General features: G+C 36.2%; 2 protein-coding genes across 2 annotated transcripts; both read right to left on the bottom strand.

The window, feature by feature from the left end:
- Positions 1-2960: 2960 nt before the first annotated feature.
- Positions 2961-6394, bottom strand: LOC108330593 (farnesylcysteine lyase). The gene is made up of 5 exons (XM_017565083.2): positions 5825-6394; positions 5107-5280; positions 4267-4626; positions 3972-4147; positions 2961-3438 (listed from the first exon to the last, which is right to left on the bottom strand). The coding sequence occupies exons 1-5, from the start codon at positions 6356-6358 to the stop codon at positions 3174-3176; spliced, it is 1509 nt and encodes a 502-aa protein (XP_017420572.1). The 5' UTR covers positions 6359-6394; the 3' UTR covers positions 2961-3173.
- A 7928-nt stretch (positions 6395-14322) lies between these two features.
- LOC108330374 (uncharacterized) lies at positions 14323-17575 on the bottom strand. The gene is made up of 11 exons (XM_017564859.2): positions 17412-17575; positions 16718-16954; positions 16447-16630; positions 16234-16359; positions 15641-16134; positions 15466-15547; positions 15289-15378; positions 15083-15124; positions 14927-14994; positions 14509-14599; positions 14323-14424 (listed from the first exon to the last, which is right to left on the bottom strand). Exons 1-11 carry the CDS (start codon positions 17573-17575, stop codon positions 14323-14325), a joined length of 1680 nt encoding a protein of 559 aa, XP_017420348.2.
- Positions 17576-22188: the final 4613 nt, after the last annotated feature.

Consider the following 22188-nt stretch of genomic DNA (forward strand, 5'->3'; position numbering starts at 1 on the left):
AGATATAATATTAATACAATTGTAAAAAAAGTATAATAATAAATATATCTAAAACAACTAAGGATAATTACTAGACAATCAAGAAGAAAACTCCGCAACATCACTGTCTTCCACTAAAGATGTTTCAATATCTATTCCTCAACTGCTCACACCAATAAGTTAATCATCACGAAAGAAACAACACAACCACAAGAAAACACAAAAAACAAACATGGTAAGGTAATGTGAAAACTCATATTAGACTTAATTCATAAAAATACATCACTCATTCATAAAAACAATCATCTCACATATGAAGACTCATATTAGACTTAATTATTTAGATAAAACATTAATGTGAAATCTCGGGGAATCTTGCACCTTTGGTGGTGGAACAATTTGCCTACCCAAACTACCATACACAAGGTTAGTTTGTCAACATCTTTGGCCAAGGTAAAGCTCCTAAACTAATACTTCTTGCACCTTGCATCACATCTAGACTCTCACGTCAATGCTTACACTAATGAAATGTCACCATAGAATCTTCCCAAGAAATCCATGGAATCACACTAAACACACATGCAATACTCATCATCATTACAATATCATACATGAATAAACACCATGAAAGAAGAAGACAATCTCAAAAGGTATCGCTCAATGTAAGCTATGGCATTTAATGTCATTTTTCTCGCAAAAAGTTACACTCAACGACACTTTCTAGTGTTTAATGCCTTGGAGTTAAAATGCTTAAGACCTGTACTATAAAGATGGCACTCAACAACACCTTGACATCGTTTATCGCTAAATCATTCACAAATATTGGCGCTTAGTGGCCTGAAGCTAAAATGCTCCCAGACCTCCACAATAAATTGACGTTCAACTCTAGCCTATGTCTGCTTAGCGTTGTATCAGACATCATCAAATGAACTTTTGTTACTTAGGGAAAATGAAACTTGTTCAAATGGTCAAATTGACATTTGCTTCTTAGCACTTTGGTAAAAAAAAACTTTTAATATTAAGGCACATACCAACTGGCTCAATTGATGAGATTCTAAGTTCTCCAATTAAAAAAAACTCAACCAAGACAAACAACATGACAAACATCTAAAACAAAATAGTAGATTCAATTTCATCATACAACTTGATCATGAAAATCACAATTTTAAGATATCTATAACTTTATAAAACAATGCAATTATCTTTCCTTACTTAAGAGATAAATGAACTTAAAGAATCCCAAACCCTTTCAACCTCACAAGATATCCTATCTACACATAGAAAATACACAAATATGATCAAGATACACTATTAGAACCACTAATCAATAAAGATTCATATAGATAACTAAAACGACGCATGTAAGTGAATGAATGCTCACATGCAACATATAACAAAAAAGACCAAGAAAAAGAGCTGAAACTAAACTTACACAAGCGGAGAAGCTAATCGGTCTCAATTTTTCAATCAGATGAGTAAAGAGGAAAAACCCTTAAAGAGAAGACAAAGAACTCTAGAAAAATGGTTTCTAGAGAGATGATGCTTGGTGGCTTACCTCAAGGTTGAACGGTGAAACCATGCTAAAGCATGCAGTGATCAAGTGCAAAAAGGGGTTTGAAAATGCAGCAGAAGATTGTATTCCAGAGAGATGAAAATGCATTGGATGTGGTGTGTATGGTAAATTTCAGACTAGGTAGGCTTGCCTAGTTAGGGAAGGAGGCTAGAGGAGACTCAAGGTCTCTCTAGCTAGTGACTTTTAAGCAGAGAAAGGTGTTGGAGTGATCTCCACAATATTTCAATACAATTCTCAAAAGAATCAATTACATAGGGTGGATCATTGATTTATAGTGAATTCAACCTTTATGTATACCCTAATCTACCCTCCTGATCATCAGGCACAATGCAGGAATCACATGACACATGTAAGTGCATGAAAACATATTTAACAAGTGGGGAAAAACGAGAAAAACATGTTACTTTGAGCTCTCTCTCTAACGTGGGTGTTAAGCAAGGGAAAAAGTCATTGGGCAAGATGTAGCTCGCTAGGCCTAGAATGCTCTAATGTTTTGCACAGAGCAACTTCTGATGTAGTTAGTTGAGCAATGAGGAACAAAGCTCATTGAACAAGTCTTTATGCCTTACATGTGAACAAGTTGAAAAGTGATTCTTTGGCATATGTTGTCTCCCATCCTTCTTGGATCTTCTTAGCCATGCTTTTTGTGACGGGTCCTTTAGTTAGATCCAAATCATTATGACATGTTTTAAAATAATAAAACTTATTCATGACAAAACTATTAATATTAAAATAATCAATGTTTACTATTTTTGAATTATTATCACTTCTAAAATATAACTTTTTAGATCTTTACATTAACCATTTGATCCAAGATTTATATCCTTATTATGCCCATACCATGATTACTAAAAAATGGAAAAAAGTGGTTTATTTTTACTTTCTAGTTTTCAATATTTTTTATAAATTATATAGAAATAAACATTTTAGTTACATTATTTCCTGTATAAAACTTTATAAACAAAAATAAATTAAAACTAAACTGGTATTCTGTACTCAACAGTAAAAATAGAAAGAAAGAAAAACTTAACCAAATACTCCATACTCAATATCATTCCCATGATTGCAATTTCAACCATATTACCCCACAACAGGCTGTTGGGATAAAAATGCAAGGTTTCCATTGTAGGAAAAAAATTAAGCATAAAAACTAAAACATTGTCAACAAATCTAGGAACCTCTTAAGCATCAAACGCATTTATAATAGTCTTAGAAATCAGGATTTAAAAGAAATTACTCGCAGATAAATATAATTACTACAAATGAAAAGAACTGCTTACTACTAGATATGTGTACAAAACCAACCCCATGGTGAGGGAACCCTCATTAGCCATTGGAATCTTAACATTAACACACATCATCGATTAACAAAATACAAGGGGATGGAGTATTTTGCGTGTATGCCGCATGCATCAAAGTGTAAACATTGTATTAAGTTTGACTTCTCCCTCCATTTTCTTAATAAACAGGCAAATGAGTCGCTTTTGTTTGTAGGGAGTATCTTTTTTTTGTTGGCCAGTACATACACATTGTATGATTATCCAAATTCTCATATGCAATTTACATAAAATCTTTCAACATCACCCAAACTAACAATATCTTACAAATTAAAATCAATGTATCATAAATCTAAATGAGTACCCTCTCCTCGAGAAGTTGCAGACAAATTGGATGAATTCACAATTTCTTTGCCAAAATATCTTGACAGTATGAGTCGGGCAATGTTCTCAGCTGCCACGGCACTTGTCTCCATGGTGCTAGCTGCATTTTCAAATGCATTTACGTAGTATAGATGCCTCTTGTCCAATATAAATGGTGCAAATACTTCTGGGGCATGGTAATGAGGATATGCAGCCCAGTTTATCTGAATAGTCTCCTTCCTCACACTGCCAGTGATACCAATCAACAAAATATTACGACCTTGTTCAAGTTTTCTTTTTCTCGTTTTTGTAGGAGGGAGGGAAACGGGACGACATTTGATAGAAAGCTCAACAGTTAATGCAAAGATCAACAAGTAAATGTCAACATCAGGTTCGAAACCATATGTGTCCAACTTGCACCTTAGGACTAAATAATTGGGTTTGGCTCTTTAAAGTAAGCAAGTACAAGTGATATAAGTTGAAAAAAAGAATCAGCAGTTGATAATTCAACACAGATGATTTGTTATATATGTGCATGTAACGTCGAAAATTGATTTTGCTATCAACGATTGAGATTAGTTACTTTACCTATAAAATGAGGTGCTCATTTTAGAGAAGCTGAATTCTAATGATTTGTTAGAGCCCACATTGTTATTATTATGGACTAGACTTCTTTTCCAACAGCGCAGGTTTGTAAAGAAGGCTTTGGTATACAATCAGTAGTATAATTTCAGTGTCAAGGAACGGGAAATTAATTAACAAGTAGCAGATATTATTACCTGAAGATGCTATCCAGTAATGTGTCTTCCATTGGTTGACGAGAGAATAATTTATAAGTGGATTCTTTTTCATTGTGCTTCTTGAGAACTGCAATGCATGAAAATGGAAGGCTAGGATCCTCTACTGTGCCCACAAGATCAGGAATTTTTGTCTCAGCCTTGAGACCAAAATATGCCTAGTGCACAAGAAAGCAAATCCATCAGACGTAACACCAACCACCATAAAAGGAAAAGACATACAAAACAGACAAATACTAATCTCAGTAATTTTATGCCTCGAGTCTCAAATACTCACAGGGTTCAGAAAGCCCCTGACAAAAGTTGTATATGTGTGCTGCATTTTTCTCTCAGGAATCGAAATTGGGGGAATAAACTGAATATCTAACTCATCCAATGGTGTAGCAACCACAGCAACTTCACATTTATAACTGTTTCCTTTTGTTGAGTTGAGTTCATAAAAATCTCCAAGGTCAGCAACAGATTTTATTTCTTCGTGCAGGTGTAGTGCAACATCTGACCGATTAATCAGTCCAGCGGCCATTTGCCAGTTACCTCCTTTGACAGACCATAATCCTCCACCTGATCCTGCGAGAGAAACTGCCCCTCCCAACCCACTCATGGAGACACTCTGGCCATAATTAATACGTGTGATGACCTGCATAAATAAAACGAACAGAAGTCCATCTTCTGATCAGTTACTTTAAATCTTAGATATTGATCAATTATTTGTGTGAAATCGTTTGCTCTCTGGTAACAATGACTTCCACATAAAACCATTAATATTAATTGCAAACACAAATCCTGAAAACTAGTCAGGTTCTTTGAAGTATTGGCCATGGGCTCATGGCTTCCCAAATTGTTCGTCGTTAAGTAGGTAGTTTAATAACCCTCTCCAACCCCTACCCCACCCCACCAAACAAAAGAAAGGTGTTCTGTCATATGTACACAAAAAACAGTTTTGTAACTCTGTTAACAGTGAAACAATGACAATCCTTCATAACAAAGCACCACTAGTCTACCACAATGACTGCTAGCAAATCATAACCAAAATAGTGCTATCAATGTACTCAGCAGAATCACCGAAACATTAATAGTGATTGAGATATACATTTGAAAGGATCAAAGGAATTCTTACAGTGACTAGTTCGTCGATCAACAAGTTAGACAACCCAGCATCCACTAATTCATCATGCAAAGTCCTTGTAGTAAGATTATATAGACCAGCCCACTGCAGCATCTCATCCACAGTCTCAAAAATGGGTCTCGAACTAGTGTCCTTATAGTAATTTAAGAATCTCTCAACAGCACTCTAAATTAAATAAAGCTTCGTCAGGAAACAATACATATTTGGGGTTAACTTAAATACAGGTAATTTGTCAATTAAACTTTTTTTTCACATCCCCCTCCCCTCCCCACTTTCACTAACTAAACTTTTTTGCATTGTTGGTTAACTTAAATACAGGTAATTTGTTAATTAAGAAAGAGTTTAATTTATACTACAAAATAAATCCCTATTAGATATTTATGTAAAAATATTTTCTAACAGTGTGTGTACTGTAGAAATGAAATTGAAGTCTTTCTTCACGAGATCAGCTTGTGTTGCCAAGTGAGTACTCGTCAGTGTGTGTGATTGTATTATTCCTCAGCAAATCAGTTCTTTTTTTTTTTGATGAGGAGTACACTTGTGTATGCAAATTAAGCACTAAAAATGAATTATTTGAACGTGTAAAATCTGTATCTATACTTGTAAACAAGTTCACCATTGACAAAGATTCATTTAGTAAGTAATTAAATAATAACTGAGTAATTTACTCAACCACCTAGTAAGTATAACGGTTAAACAGTTGAAATACCTCAACGAAGTTTTGCATCTTGAAGAGCGAGAAGCCGTAGCGAAGGAACATGCGAGCGGAATTAAAGAGCGATAAGAGAGTATCGACAAATGGGAGTTCAAGAAGCTTATTGATGAGAGGAACATTGGAACTAAGAGTAACAGTTTTGAAAACGAACTTTTTCCCATTCCAAATGCCGAGAGAGAGGGGATCCGAATCAGGCTCGTTGATCTTCAGGTTCAAAATTTTCACGTAATCCACTGTGTGCAGGTTTTTAGGATGGAGAATGGAGGCTCCGGCCTCGAAGGTCTCCCCCGCAACCGTCACGGTGGCTATGCGGCCCCCGACGACGCCGTTACGCTCGAACACTCGGATATCGGTGGCTGGAGTGGACTCCGGGGAGTATTTACGGAGGAAATGGGCAACTGAGGAGCCGCCGATGCCGGCGCCGACGATGCATACAGTTGTTGATGGTTGCGGAGGGTCATCGGAGAGTGGTTGAGCTTGAGAGAGTGCGAGGAAGGTCAACAGGAAAGGCAGTGTGAGAGACATCATCTATTATTCTCAATTGTCATAGATTCCCTCTAATCTCTTTCTGTTTTATTTTGAATCAAATCATAAAAAAATATGGAAAATGATACTCGAACAACCAAATTTGACAACATTTGAACATGGCACACGTGTCAGCCTTTGAGCGGTCCACGTTTTAGGGTGAAAAAGCTGCTGCATTATGAGAAAACCTGGTTGAAGTGTGACGTGGCGAGGGACAGGCACGGGCAGTTTAGGGTGAGCGTTCGAAATTTGAAATGATATTCGAACTTCGTAGAGAGAGAAGCGGGCGCGAACATTGGAGACGCTCAAACGTGACCTAGACAAAGAGACGAGAGAGTTGGAGAAAGGGTTGACGAGCGACAGAGAGAGAGACCGAGTCCGCGCCGGAGTGCCGCCGTCCACTGTTGAAGGCCGTGTCGGAGAGATCGAACGCCTCCAGCCCGTTCCGTTTGACGGCGCCGCAGCTCCAACGTCGAGCGCTCGACGCGAACACGGCATCGTGTTTCCTCCGTTCCGGCCCAGCGACCTAGGGAGGCGTTGAAGGTGTCGCATCGTCCCAGGTGGTTCCGTCCCTGTCCCGGAGTGCCGCCGGAGGTTCGCCGGAGTGTGGGCTGTGAGGTGGACCAAAAAGAGGGGTTTTTCGCACTGTGAGTTCCACCGACACCTTAGGCAAACCGTCTCCGTTCCAACCGCCACACGTCGTCTTCACTGAAGGTTGGTTTGTTTTTTGATTTTTCAGTGGAATGAATGTTGAATACATGGATGATGTTGTTTTTGGATTGAATTTGGTGTTGTTCTGTTACTCATTTTTATACAAGTGCTGTGGTTAATCTTACATTGTTGCTGTAATTCTGTTCGATTGGTAGTCATGGACCTAGTTGGCCTTGCTGTCAAAAAATGGAATTTAATAACCCACTTCATTCGGGTTTGGTAGCAGTGATGTTGGTGAACCTAGGGTCCTAGAGAATGTATATTTATGGGAGACGATTTTGTTAATAAAATGTTAAGAAATTGTTCCCAGATTACTTAGAAGTAGCTGAAATGAGGCAAAACAAACAAGCCACCCTAAAATGAGAGTGATGGACGTAGGTGGTCTTGGTGTGCAAAAACTGGAACCCAGGTACCCACTTATATTGCCTAACGTACCATTTCTGTTCCTGTAGCTTGAGTGTTTGAAAACCAGAGTGGTTTTATGTGGCACGAATTATATGAAATAATGTTAACATGAGTGTTCCCAGATTACTTAGAAGTAGATAAAATGAGGGAAAACAAACAAGCCACCCCAAAATCAGAGTGGTGGACGTAGTTGGCCGTGGTGAGCAAAAACTGTCACCCAGGTACCCACTTATTTTGCCTAAGGTACCAGTTCTCTTGCTGTAGCATGAGTGTTTGAAAACCAGAGTGGTGGACGTAGTTGGCGGTGTTGAGCAAAAACTGTCACCTAGGTACCCACTTATTTTGCCTAAGGTACCAGTTCTCTTCCTGTAGCATGAGTGTTTGAAAATGTTGTTTTATGAGGCACGAATTATATGAATTAATTAATGACTATTATATTTTTGTTGTCTTTTTTGTTGTGTTTTAACAAATGCTGACAATGTTTGTTATGATTTCCAATTTGTTGTTTTAGTTGATTGTGTTGGTGTAATGTAATTTCATTTTTTGTGTTGGTGTAGTGTGATGGAGGAAGAACTTGGTGAACAAAGTGACAAAGGAAGTGATAGAAGGAAGAAGGTACGTAGGATTGTATTTCATTTTCATACATTTGTTGTTTGACTGTATTTAATTAGTAAGCATGACTTCGTATGCAGTTAGTGTTCAGACACTACTGCAGAACCAAGATGATAGGTGTTTTGAACGAACGGTTGACTATTGAGCACAAGGGTTACATTGAGAACAATGTTTTTGGTTGGTTGTTATACTTGCCAAGTTGTATTAAGATAGGTCGGAATTTGTTATCTAAGTTATGTGGTCAATGGGTAGATAACATGAGTGGGTTTTATTTTGGGGGCAAAGTTATTAAGTTTACTGAATTTGATGTGTGTCTGTCGTTAGGGTTGCCTATTGTTGGTGAAGTGATAGATTTAAATAAAGTTGGGCATCGTAGTGTTTGTAGGGAGTACTTCCCTGAGGGGAAAGTGGATGTCAGCATGGTATATGACTTTTTGTTAGAGGAACATGAAAATTTTCCAATAGAACATTTTTGCAGCTTGTATATATTGGTAGGGATATCAGAGTTCTTGCTTTTGAATCGAAGTGGAGTAGTGTTTCCAATCATTTTTGACCTTGTTTGGGAGTTGGGGTGTGTGGCTAAGTACAATTGGGGCAGTTTAGTTTTTCAGTACTTTGTTGAAAGTGTGTGTAGTGCTTCAACAACAATGAAGAATGAAACAACCAAAAGCTATATTCATGTTCAAGGATGTGCTTACCTGTTGCAGGTACGTGTTTGTTATGTAATTGTTAGTGAAAGACAATAATTGTTTATTGTTTGAATAATTTTTATTGTCTTAGTTGATGGATTAAACATTTGCAGGTATGGTTTTGTCACCATTTTGTGACATCGAAGTCCATTTACAGTACACGGGTAACAAAATTCCCAAGGTTGTTGAACTGGATTGATATGAATATTGGGGATAAGTTTATCAAAACTGCTTTGGCAAAGGGATCGGTGAGTAGTTGTTGATTACAGGAAGGTGCAAAGTTATTTATGATTTGTGTTATTATGAAACAAAAATTGTTAATGACATTGCAGGTTGTTATTGATGTTGGTGTGTCCAAAGAGGAGCTTTGTTATGGTATGGTGAAAGACGCTTGTGAGAAATTTGGTATTCCATTTAAGAAGCAAAATAGAGGAGATAAGGAAAAATTACTTTTTGTTGTAGAAGAACAAACACGGGTAATCGCGGACATGCAAAGTAGTATTAACGATTTAAGAAAGTTGGTTAAAGCAAAAAATGAAGATAAGAATGAAGAATTTGTGGAAGAACCGTTGTGGGGAAGTGAAGATGGTTGTCAAAGTACACCGGTTCAGCATGACCAGCAAACCCCTGTGGTTGAACGTGGATTTCAAATGCAACAAAGCACAATGTATGATCGTATGAAAGCGCAACCCCGAATACGGGTTAAGAGTGTCGTAAAAAGAAGTCCTTATACTGCAGGTGTTAGAAGAAAAAAATGAGTACCTCAATAAGTTGTATTACATTACGAATTTCGGTTTTAGATAATGTTATCATGTTTGGAATCATGTTGAAATAGTTGTTTTAATTTTGAAAACATTGGAATCCTTTTTTGAATTGTCATGATTTCATTCTTGTTGTCTGTAATAGTTTATGACAGAAGCAGGGAGTTCAAATGAAGTGGGATGAACATTAAATCAAGTTCTTTGAATGTGTTTTGATGTGTAAAAGGTTAAGAAATTTATAGTAATAAACCTTTTGTTTGTTAGAATGTTTTAGTTCATGTTCCAAAATATTATTTACTTTTCATTATTTATTACTATTTTATTCAGTAAATGGGAAATGTTAGTGATCATTTTGACAACAAATGTTTTATTGCAATGGTTTTAATGAATTAATTAATTTATTCTTTTTTACCATAACAAATGAAGTTAAGTCAAAATTATTGAAGTTGAAGTACAACAATTGTATGAAGACCAACGTGGTTGACAGAAATAAGTAATAATTGCATTTTCATTAGATCATAAAAATTCAAAGACAATAACATGAATTCGTAATGTACATTATGGTTTACACTGAGATTGGATGTATCACAGTACAGGGACATCCATTAATATAAACTTCAACTAAAATGTCATTTCCAAGATTGTTAACCTCAAAGACTAGCACGTCTCCCTCCTTCAACCCATATTCCGTGCAAAATTCCTTCCATCCTTTGCCAAACTTTGTGGAATTGCGAGTGACAGAAACCAAAACACTACACATGACGCCGTCCTTCTGTCCAAGGAGCATAACTTGTGTCAAGCCTTTGGTCCTGATAAGATTCCCAAATGCAATTTGCAAGTCCTGTGGCAGTAACAAAAATGAAGTAAATCACATTGTCCAATTTATGACAACTATATATTAGAAAATAAAAAATTAGTGACGACGTACCAAATGACTTCCCCGTGCTTGTGATTTTGTCAACTTCACCGAAAACAATGACGTATCAGGATAATTGGTACCATCATAAATGAAGGATTCCTTACTCTCTTGGGAGCAAGCACCGAAATATATGGTGATATGGAAATTATTATTACCCACATAGTCGAAGCTTATGTGGGAATCGTTCAATCTTTCAGGGTATATGTTTCTCATTTGACCCCAACCATTAGTTATTCTTGGATTGACGGTATCCATGTTATAAGTCACCACATGCGTGTGACCATTGTTGTCCAGCAAGGACCATGTCGGTCCTAATTCATTTTGAAAGGCCGCAGCAAAGTGCCTATCAACATACCCAATGTCCTGCACAAGTTTTAACCAAGTATAAGGTCACTTTCATGAGAAGAAATTAATTAAGAAGAACATGCTTACCGAATGAGAAAAGTGGATGGATCCAAATTTCCACAAGACTCGTAATGTTAGAGCGGAGGTTGAGGCAACCATAACTTGAAATAGCAAAACCAATATGTTTGGCTCTTTCCATTTACCCAACCCTAAACCACAAATATATATACACAATGAAGAGGTTTGACGAAAAGTCAGAACAGTGAACCGTTAGACGTGTCCAATGAATTGGTAGAGTAAATTAATTGGTTGGTTACAAGAACGTTGAATGGCATTGGGAGATGTGGAATTTGAATCCGTTCCACGAAGCAGTAAATGTGTTGAACCGTTTCAACAACCATTTATTTCATAATAAATGAGTCGTAATAGTTTATGACGTGGTGGTTGGGGTACATTAAATGGATAACAGAGGAATAAAAACCACATTAAGAACGAACGCTACTAACATTGAGAACGAACGTTCTCCGAATAAGAATATTACGGAACGGGCGCCAAATAAGGACGGTCCTAAGAACCAAGTTGACAAACCGAACGTTCAAAGTCAAAAGTAGAGCACATGTCAAACCCCATCATTGCCGAAGAAAACGAACGATGCTAAGAATGGGCGAACGGTGGCTACATAACGAGCGTCATACCAAGGAAGCACAGGACGCGGAAGGTTTAAAGTCAAAACTGAACCATAAGTAAAGACGGATGATTGGAAGCACAAACCGAATGGCTTTAAAAATGGGCCGAACGGTTACCATGGATAACGAACGACCTCTTTAGGAACGGCCTGTTAACGAACGGCCTCTTAACGAACGAAATAAAAATGCAACAAAGTGCATGGCAACGGTCAAATCAACGTAAACAGTACGTCAACTGCTGAACGTTCGTAGCCGTCAGGGAACGCTATGGAAGTTACCAACGAGCGCTCTGTTAACTAAATATGTGAACTCGTTCGGCAGTTACTATGGCAGAGCGTTCGTTAACGCACGTTTTGTAGTGGTCCGCCTAAGTGGAAGCTTGAACTCAAGAGTAGGTAGTGATTTAGCGGTCGGTCGTTGACGCTTGTTCGTTGACGCTCGTTCGTTGACGTTTGTTTTGGAGGACGTTCGGTGTCCATGCTTTGCGTTATGCGAAATCATCTGGACAACGTTCGGTATTCAACACACTGTTCGGTATTAAACATTCCTCAGTAACCATATTCATGAAAAATAAATCTAACCAAGTAATATATTAATGTTATTTATTTCAATGTAAGGACACACAAAATATTGAACACCATACATACCCCAAAAAATAAGTTTATACCCACAGTGCATGGGTTAAAGGTGTGTATAAGTATTTGGTGAAAAGTCATCATTGTGAACGATGTATTCTCCGGATGTCAATAAAGACATGAATTCTGATTGGGTGACTTGAGATTCAAACATATCCTCATTTGGAAGTTCCTGAACATTGTGGACGTCCGTTATGTCTTGGTTACTTGTATCCTGAAATAAGAGTAGTAGTTAAGGTTTAAATCAATGAACTTGACTACTAAGAAAGTACATCAAAACAAACGACATGTGTGTCTGTTACTGACATTGGAATTCCTTGCATGTTTGGTTTTAGTAGCATGAGACTTTTTCTTTTTTGTAATTTTTTCAACTGTTGATTGCAACCTTTTTGTCCTGGGTCGGCCTTTGCGTTTGACAGCTACAGGACTGCGCACAAGTAAGCCGTCAATTTCACAACTAGGTCGAACCTCTTCATTACAATGCAGACGTCCATCCATGTGAGAGGCATCATTGACCATCGACAATGTCGTTGATGTACATACACCCAAAGTTTTGCTTTCATTGTCACCCACCTTACCTACCCTTGCTTTGCTTTCAGCATTTGGTATTGGATCCATCCGACATCGTTCATGTCAAACAAATTGAGCTGAATTCATATCTAAAAGGCCTGTATGCAAGGACAACACACCCAACAACCAACTCGTCCGTCCTAATCATCCCACAAAACCCCACTTCATCAAACGAAATAGATGACATACTAAGGAAACTTGTTAGTCCCTGATGCGAACGTTTTCTTGTTAAACATTTACACACATTCTGTTTTCCGTCATGCTGTTACAATTAAATTTGGCTAATGTGTTCGACTTCTACGTAATTTCCAAACAATTATTTAATGATCTCCACTGGTATCAATGGCTAAATAAGTGGGTCCTTAAGTTTCACTTTTTGCACACAAAGGCCAACTTCGTACACCACAGTCATTTAGGGGTGCCTAATGTCCTCACATATCATTCCTTGTGTTTGTCATCAATTTCGAAACAATTATTTCTTAATTTATTAAGAAATTCGTGCCACTAGAAGCTCAATTGCTAACGCTCCACCTGCACCACCAGAACGGGTACCACAGGGTAAATAAGTGGGGACTTAGATATAAATTTTTGCACACAAAGGCCAACTTCGTACACCACAGTCATTTAGGGGTGCCTAATGTCCTCACATATCATTCCTTGTGTTTGTCATCAATTTCCAAACAATTATTTCTTAATTTATTAAGAAATTCCTGTCATTGGAAGCTCAATTGCTAACGCTCCACCTGCACCACCAGAACGGGTACCACAGGGTAAATAAGTGGGGACTTAGATATAACTTTTTGCACACAAAGGTCAACTTCGTACACCACATTCATTTAGGGGTGCCTAATGTCCTCACATATCATTCCTTGTGTTTGTCATCAATTTCCAAACAATTATTTCTTAATTTATTAAGAAATTTGTGCCACTGGAAGCTCAATTGCTAACGCTTATACTGCACCACCAGAACGGGTACCACAGGGTAAATAAGTGGGGACTTAGATATAACTTTTTGCACACAAAGGTCAACTTCGTACACCACATTCATTTAGGGGTGCCTAATGTCGTGTAGGTCATGTGTTGTATTTGTCATTAATATTTAAACAATTATCTGGGAATGTATTAACTAACAAATTCGTTCCACTCCAAGCTCAATTGGTAACGCTGCAGCTGCACGACCACAACTGCTGCTACCAATGGTTAAATAAGTGGGTACTTAGGTTGAACTTTTCCCACACAAATGCGAACTTTTTTCACCACACTCATTCAGGGGTGCCTAATGTGTTCTCCCTCATTGCTTGTGTTTGTCATTGATTTCGATACAATGATTTGTCATTTTATTAACAAAATCGTCCCACACCAACCTCAATTGGTAACGATCCAACTGCAGGACCACAACTGTTACCAAAGTCAAAATAAGTCGTTACTTTGGTATAATTCTTTGGACACACAGGACCAATACGTACCTGGATAAAACGTTTTGCACGTGAAAGTCAAATAACTTCAAATCACTTAATTTGAACTACCAAATATATTTCCTTCTCAAAATTTTCAAAATTCAGATTGGATGTGCAACCAATACATAAATATCAAATGTATCAACAACTGTTCAAACATCATTAATCCCCTACATTTTACAACATGCCTAAATCTTCCAAGACTTCATTCCTCCGCACGTTGTCCACATCCAAAATCCATTGACATACATAATTCTCCCTAACTTGTTGTAGTTCTTCCTGCAAACACAATAATGCACAAAACATTAATCCAAAGCAACATTTTTATCCACGATGCACAACATAGAAATATAGACAGCTTACAGTTGTGTAACTGGGCATTGTCTTTCTTTCATATTTGTCAATGCCATCCCACAACTCCATAATTTTCAAAACAATTACTCCACAATCAAATCTACATCAAAACAAGTCCAACAACGTGACTATGATATTTAACATATGAATTATACAATAAAATATTATACTTACAAAAATGAACATTACAAACATACTTGTTTGGTTGGATTGGAGTATGCAAGTGTTGTACCTCCAATGATGGTTTGTTCTCTTCCGCACAATTCAATAAATGTCCAAAAAGCAATGCAAGATTATGTGCATGGAAACAACAAACTTCCCTTATAAATTTGGAATCACAAAGTAAACATCAATTACTATACATACAATGACATTGTCAATCTTTTGTCGTTCCTTTCTTTTGTGCCCAAAAGAGTCCAGTGCAAACATTTCCAATGATGGAATCTTCACAGCGTAGCACCACCAATGGCCGTCATGGATAATTGGGACAAACAACTACAACAAAAATAATATCACACCATCAACTACGAATAGCCATAAACATACTCTCCAAATAACTTAAATGAAATGTAATTGCACTAACAAATTCGGCATTAACAATGTCATCAAATCCGATGATATTAGACTGGAAGTAGTAAGAGTAGTCATTCAATGTCCAAACTTTCCGATTACTCTTTCTCTTTCTTGACTCAATTAAAACATGGGTATGCAAGGAACTGACACGGTTAGCTTTCATTTCTCATGTTAATTGATTATTAGGAGCATAAAACAACTAATATTTTAACCTACCGCATATAATGGACTAAAACATATCCTTTTCACTACTCCAGTACTCCTTCTTTCAAAGAACATGAACACTGATGTGGCAAACAAAATCCCCTACAGAACCAACAACTTCTTAATACTATACAATTCAACTGACATATAAAATAAATCATAAATTCACACATCAAATTTCATTATTACCGTGTTGCCAACCTGCATCCTAGGTCCAAAAGAATAACACTCTTGGGTTCCAAATGTTTGACCGGAAATTTCAGAAACAACCCTTGAAACAAAAATATGACATAAGTCAACATGTTTCATCATCACAGTATTAATAAATGGAATTTAAGAATTGTCAAAGTGTGAAATTCATTACCTCCAAGGAAGTTTAAACGGAATAACCATGTTGTACAACTGTGTTCGATTTACATTCAATAAATTATCATCCTCAGTGTCATCATGTAGTGGCACAGTGCTTACAACAGGTCCAATATCCATAACGTCCTCAACGACATCCTTCAGTCCTTCGCAACAACCACCCACATCACTATACGTGAATGTTTGAAAACATTGCCCTTCCCCATGTGCCCCACCATGACCATGAACATCACCATCCTCTTCTTTACCATCATTCCCTTTCTCATAATCTTCCTTCCCAACACCTACCAATGTAGCCAAACTTCTTAAATCTTTATCCATTGCAACCATTTTTCTTTGGTTGTCTTCAATTTTCTTCATGACCACTTGTTCCCAACTTAACCCTAACTCATCTCCATCATCTTCCGCTATTGACCCTTCTTCCAAATGAAGGGCCGCACAAATGATTGAGTTTTGACGGTCCTCGTCCCGCAAAAACCACTCCCAACATATCTATAAACATCCTTATGTAAGTAATCATTTAATAACAAAAATACACAATTCATGTACTACATATCAAAAAAATGTCAATTAAAATAACACCTAACTTACCTCTTTCCGTTTAAACAATTCCTCTATTTTGTTACACCTTAACTTAAGCGAACGCCAATTCATTATTCGCGGGAAGACAATGTCATGTGCACCGTCCGCTAAACCCAAACGTTCAACCGCCCATAGCTAAAAAACAAATATTAACCAAAACATTAATCATATAATAAACAAATTATGCCCACATCAAATGTAATAAAATTTTCAATTTCTTACCTGCAACACTGCAACATTCCCACTAAGACCTAGGTCCCTTATGTCACCTTGCCTTATCTTCCTTGAAGCATTTCCTAAACTATTTACCACAAATGTGTGCACAGCTTTTGCCCAATTATATTCGTACAAATTATCAATGTTAGCTAATACTCTAAAAGGCATGTTACTAACTGCCTTTGAATGTCTAGGAAAGTAGAAAACAATAAAACAAACTAAAATATACAAACGACAAACACAATCAACATCCGTCTCATTATTTTGTATTAACAACTTTATCCTATGTATGACATCTTTTACAGTGAATGACTTTGACGAAAATTGATGACAAACAACAGCATCAAAGTCATCATCAAAATTTACATCTAAACCACCAACACCCAACCCTAAACCCATGCAAACATCGCCTACTGTAAATGGTACCATTGTTTGCTTCAAAACAAAAGATTCGTTGCGGCTAACCCAACGTCTAACCATTTCCTTCAACAAAGGAGTGCAGAAGTCAATTGGACTGTTCATATAAACACACAACTTGAACAGATTCATTTCGATACGTGTCCTATGACTGTCGCGTAGTATGGAATTAAGGTCCACTATCGGTTTTGTGTGACTTCATGCCCGCAACCGCAACTACAATTCATTTTCAAACAATTAAACCATCATACCCTGTTTTGAAAGAAAGGTTAAACTTTTCGTATTGTTAAATATACTTACATTCTTGTAACCTTCTTCGTTATTGCAATCCATGACTACCAATCGAACAGAATTACAGCAACAATGTAAGATTAACCACAACACTTGTATAAAAATGAGTAACAGAACAACACTAAATCCAATCCAAAAACAACATCATCCATGTATTCAACATTCATTCCACTGAAAAATAAAAAAAAAAACCAACCTTCAGTGAAGACGACGTGTGGCGGTTGGAACGGAGACGGTTTGCCTAAGGTGTCGGTGGAACTCACAGTGCGGAAAACCCCTCTTTTTGGTCCACCTCACAGCCCACACTCCGGCGAACCTCCGGCGGCACTCCGGGACAGGGACGGAACCACCTGGGACGATGCGACACCTTCAACGCCTCCCTAGGTCGCTGGGCCGGAACGGAGGAAACACGATGCTGTGTTCGCATCGAGCGCTCGACGTCGGAGCTGCGGCGCCGTCAAACGGAACGGGCTCGAGGCGTTCGATCTCTCCGACACGGCCTTCAACAGTGGATGGCGGCACTCCGGCGCGGACTCGGTCTCTCTCTCTGTCGCTCGTCAACCCTTTCTCCAACTCTCTTGTCTCTCTGTCTAGGTCACGTTTGAGCGTCTCCAATGTTCGCGCCCGCTTCTCTCTCTACGAAGTTCGAATATCATTTCAAATTTCGAACGCTCACCCTAAACTGCCCATGCCCGTCCCTCGCCACGTCACACTTCAACCAGGTTTTCTCAGAATGCAGCAGCTTTTTCACCCTAAAACGTGGACCGCTCAATGGCTGACACGTGTGCCGTATTCAAATGTTGTCAAATTTGGTTGTTCGAGTATTATTTTCCAAAAAAATATATATGATCACAATCTGGAAATCTTCAAACTTTCATTCTGTTTTCTTTCTTAATTTTTTTAGGAATGATTCTTTCAAAGTTTTTTTTTTCTATTAAAATTTCGTTTATATGATTGTTTAATCAGAATATAATTTTAAAAATATTTTTTCAATCCAAATGGTACTATTGATTTTTGTAACCAAAGATGAATTAAATGATATTGTAATATTCATAAAATATGTTATCTATGGTAAATTATTAAGTCACTTACTAACTTAGTTTGTGTTTAAAAAATATATTTAAAAGCATAAACTTTTTTTAGATGATAAATATTATAGTTATTTTTTCCCAATTACTATCATTTATATTTTAATATATTTTTATTATTTATATTTTTATTTAGTATTATTAATTTCAATTATTTAAATATTATTAATTATTATAGTATTTGTAATACTAATTTAATATTCTTTATATAATTCAGATTTAACATTATAAATTGAAGCGATTAATAAATATTTTAATGTTATACAATGAAAATCATAAAATATAAATTAAATATAACAGTGGTCTAAATTGATAAGTAAAAAATAATTTTGCAAAAAGTAAAAATTTAATTAAAATAATATTTATTAAATCAACTCATTTAAATGAAATAATTTATTCAAATGAAGAAAAAGTCTATCTAACTTTAAAAAAAAGTACTACGATTTTTAATAAAAATTAAAAAAATCTAAAATTATAATTGCATGTTTTTAACTGAAAACATAAATTTATTTGTACAATAAAACTTAGGTCGTTTTATTATTTACTTTACTAAATTTGTCTACTTTATCAAGTTATCATTTTAGAACTGATAAATTATAAATTTATCGTTTTAAAAAATTATTTTTTTATTTATAAATATTTTGTCGCACAACCACCGAACAGAAAGATACTTTTACCTTTTGTCTCTAAATATATTTTTTCCATACGGAATGTCGAAAATAATATTTAAATTTTTTTACACATCCTAGAAAATACGATATGAAGTAGATTCAAAAGCTTTCAAATTAGATATTTTAAATGAGTTATTTGACAAATACACAGGGATTTGTGAATTTGGCAAACCTAGCCTGTAGCTTAAAGCAAGGGATTTCAAATTATTAGTTCAAATTAAGAACTCTTACAAGCAAGTAGAGAATATGTACCAACATCTAAGTTGATAGAGTTTGGGAGAGGGAATTTCCCGAAGTCTCAATTATTTGAGAAATTATTCTGAAAAGAACATTTTGAACTAGATTTTAGATGGGAAAGTTTATTTTACAAGGATTAATGTTAAATAGAATATAATTTAAATATGATTGTAAAGTTATAGAACTCTAAGAATAATTTAGAATGACTTATTAGATTAGGAAAATTATTAGAGGAAAATATTGATAGATAAATTAAGGTTTAAACCTTCGGATGGTCCTCGTATTTATACGAGAATCTCAAATGGGTCATCGTTTTTTTTCGGTCTCAATTGGATCATATTTTTTGTAAAAGTGAGCCAATTTTATCCTAACCGTTAAATGCTCTCAGACGGCGTTAAGTTTAGCTGAACTGTGTTTTATATTTTGATGGCGTGGCATTGTTGATTAAAATTGATGGCTGATGTGTTTTAAAATCAAATCCACGTGGCACCGCTTCTTCTTTCCTCCAACCATTGATCACCTTTCACCTCTTCCGCTCCTCCTCCGCCCAAGTTGCTTTCTTCCCACTCCCATCCTCAAACCCTCGCTCCCCAGACACACACCCTTTCTCCCTCTCAAACTAAAAAAAGCCGTCGTTGGGGGCACGTTTGTCGAACTCTTCTTCTCCTCCGCCGACAAAGCACCTCATCTTCCATTCTCTTCTTTGAATGTCAACAAGGTCATAAATGTCAGAATCGACTGCAGCGGAATGGTTAGCGTGGAATAACAAACCAAGAGGGTTTTTAATACGAACGTGTGCCTTTTAATTTCTACTCAATTAAACTTACCAAGCAATTAATAAAGACAAATAAAGAGAGTAAGGTTGAGAGAAATTTGCACAGATGATTTTATCCTGGTTCAGATCTTACCAATCCTACGTCCAGTCGTTTATCTCAAAGCAAGATAAACAATTCACTAATCACAAAACAATTACAAATTACAATCACAAAGAAACAATTTGTAAGAGTTTAGAAACCACCTCTCTTGATACCACAAGAGATGAACCTACACCTCCTTTGAGTCTTCACAAAGGATGAACACCTCCTCCGAATACTTCACGAAGGATGAACACCTCCTCCAAATACTTCACGAAGGATGATTCTCTTCCAAACACCTCCTTAGACACACCAAGGATGAACTAGCTATTTCCTCTGTCACCGTAGCAGCACTTCACCAGCTCCACAGACACGAGTTTCACAAGCCGAACAAGAACACACAAGTCTCAAGAATTTTTGAGTATTTGAGCACAAGGGAAGAGTTTCTGTGTTTCTTTGTTGAAAGGAAATGAGAGTCTATTTATAGACTCATCCAAAGGCTCTTCCATTTTTCGTTTTCATCCTTTCTCACTGTGTTAATCGATTAATTTAAGTGGTTAATCGATTAACGCACCAACGGATAGTCCAACGACTCTAAAAACGACTAGTTTTTCAAACGGTCACTTTGTTAATCGATTAACAGCCTCTGCTAATCGATTAACGCTAATCGATTAACAGCCCTTGTTAATCGATTAGCATGCAGTGCTGTGCTTCTCCATTCGTCTCTGGAACAATCGATTACTGACCTCTGTTAATCGATTAGCACTGCACAGTTTTTGCTTCTTGGTTCATTTTTACATCACTTTTGAATGCAAACATAAAACCACTATTTTCCTATGTTCATACAGTTATTACAAAAGTTAAAAGTCTTCAAAAATCATTCTTCATGAGTCTTGGTTGTTCTTGACTTGATTTGGACATCATCAAAACTTCATCTTCATCATTTTGCTAACAATCTCCCCCTTTTTGATGATGATCAAAAACTTCTTGATTTAAAGCTTTTGGTAATAATCTGTATTTAAAACACAACTTAAGGAAGAAACAATTGTTAGTGAACTTAGAAATAAGTTTAAGGCTTTAAATATTTCTCCCCCTTTTTGATCATTATTAAAAAGTGATGTATAATTGCTCCCCCTAAATTTATTAGAAATTATACTCCCCCTTAATAAAAGGATATATGCATAGAAATATTAAGGAAAAACAACATACATTTTATCAAAGACAACATGCACACATTCTTCTATTTCAAATGTTTAAAGCAAAAACATTTTTAAAAAATATTCTTAAATATGAAACATTTGGTACCCAACTATTTTGTATGGGTCCTTTGGGTTAGATTTAGAAAAAAGAAATCATTTTATAACCCAAACATATCTACCACTTGGAACACCATAATGCTTAATTTTACATTTATTTGAAGTATGACCCTTTTTCATACAATAAAAGCATGATACAACATTTGTGTTCCTATAAGTTGTTCCTTTTTCTACCCAAGTTCTACGGGTTCTATGATTATGTTTATTTTTAATTCTAGGAACATACTTATTTTTAACAACCTTATTTTCATTATTTTTACTACATTCTCCTGAGGTTGTTTCATCTAGTAGTTTCTTATAATTAACACAAGATGCACATTCATCACTACTAGTAAATTTACCCTTTTCAAAAAATTAAACTTTATTTTTCAAATCTTTATTTTCTTCAAAAATATTTTCAAAATTTAATTTTAAATTTTTATTTTCTTCAGAAATATTTTCAAAATTTAATTTTAAATTTTTGAAATCCTTTTTCAATTTCTTATGAGCTTTATCTAATTTTTCAGATTCTACTATTAAAGCAACATAAGTTTCATGCAATTCATCTTCACTAATTTGACTATAATTATCAGAATCGCTAGATGTACTTACTTGGCTTCCAGCGTCGTCGTTCACCACTCAACAGATGTTTTCTTCTTCATTAGATCGCTCAAATCGGAAATTGTTTCGTTGTCATCGTCCCATGCGATGTAGACTTTCTTTTTCTTTTGATTTGGGCAGTCTGGTTTTAGATGCCCCTTTTCTCCACAGCCGTAGCATCGGTAATTTGAGGAAGATACTGGATTATCATTCTTTTCGTATTTTAATCTTCCTTTGTCTTTTGATTTCAAGAACCTGTTGAGCCTTTTTATCATGAGTCTCAAATTTTCTTCAT

This window comes from Vigna angularis, chromosome 4 (assembly GCF_016808095.1).
Source record: "Vigna angularis cultivar LongXiaoDou No.4 chromosome 4, ASM1680809v1, whole genome shotgun sequence".
Classification (NCBI taxonomy): domain Eukaryota; kingdom Viridiplantae; phylum Streptophyta; class Magnoliopsida; order Fabales; family Fabaceae; genus Vigna; species Vigna angularis.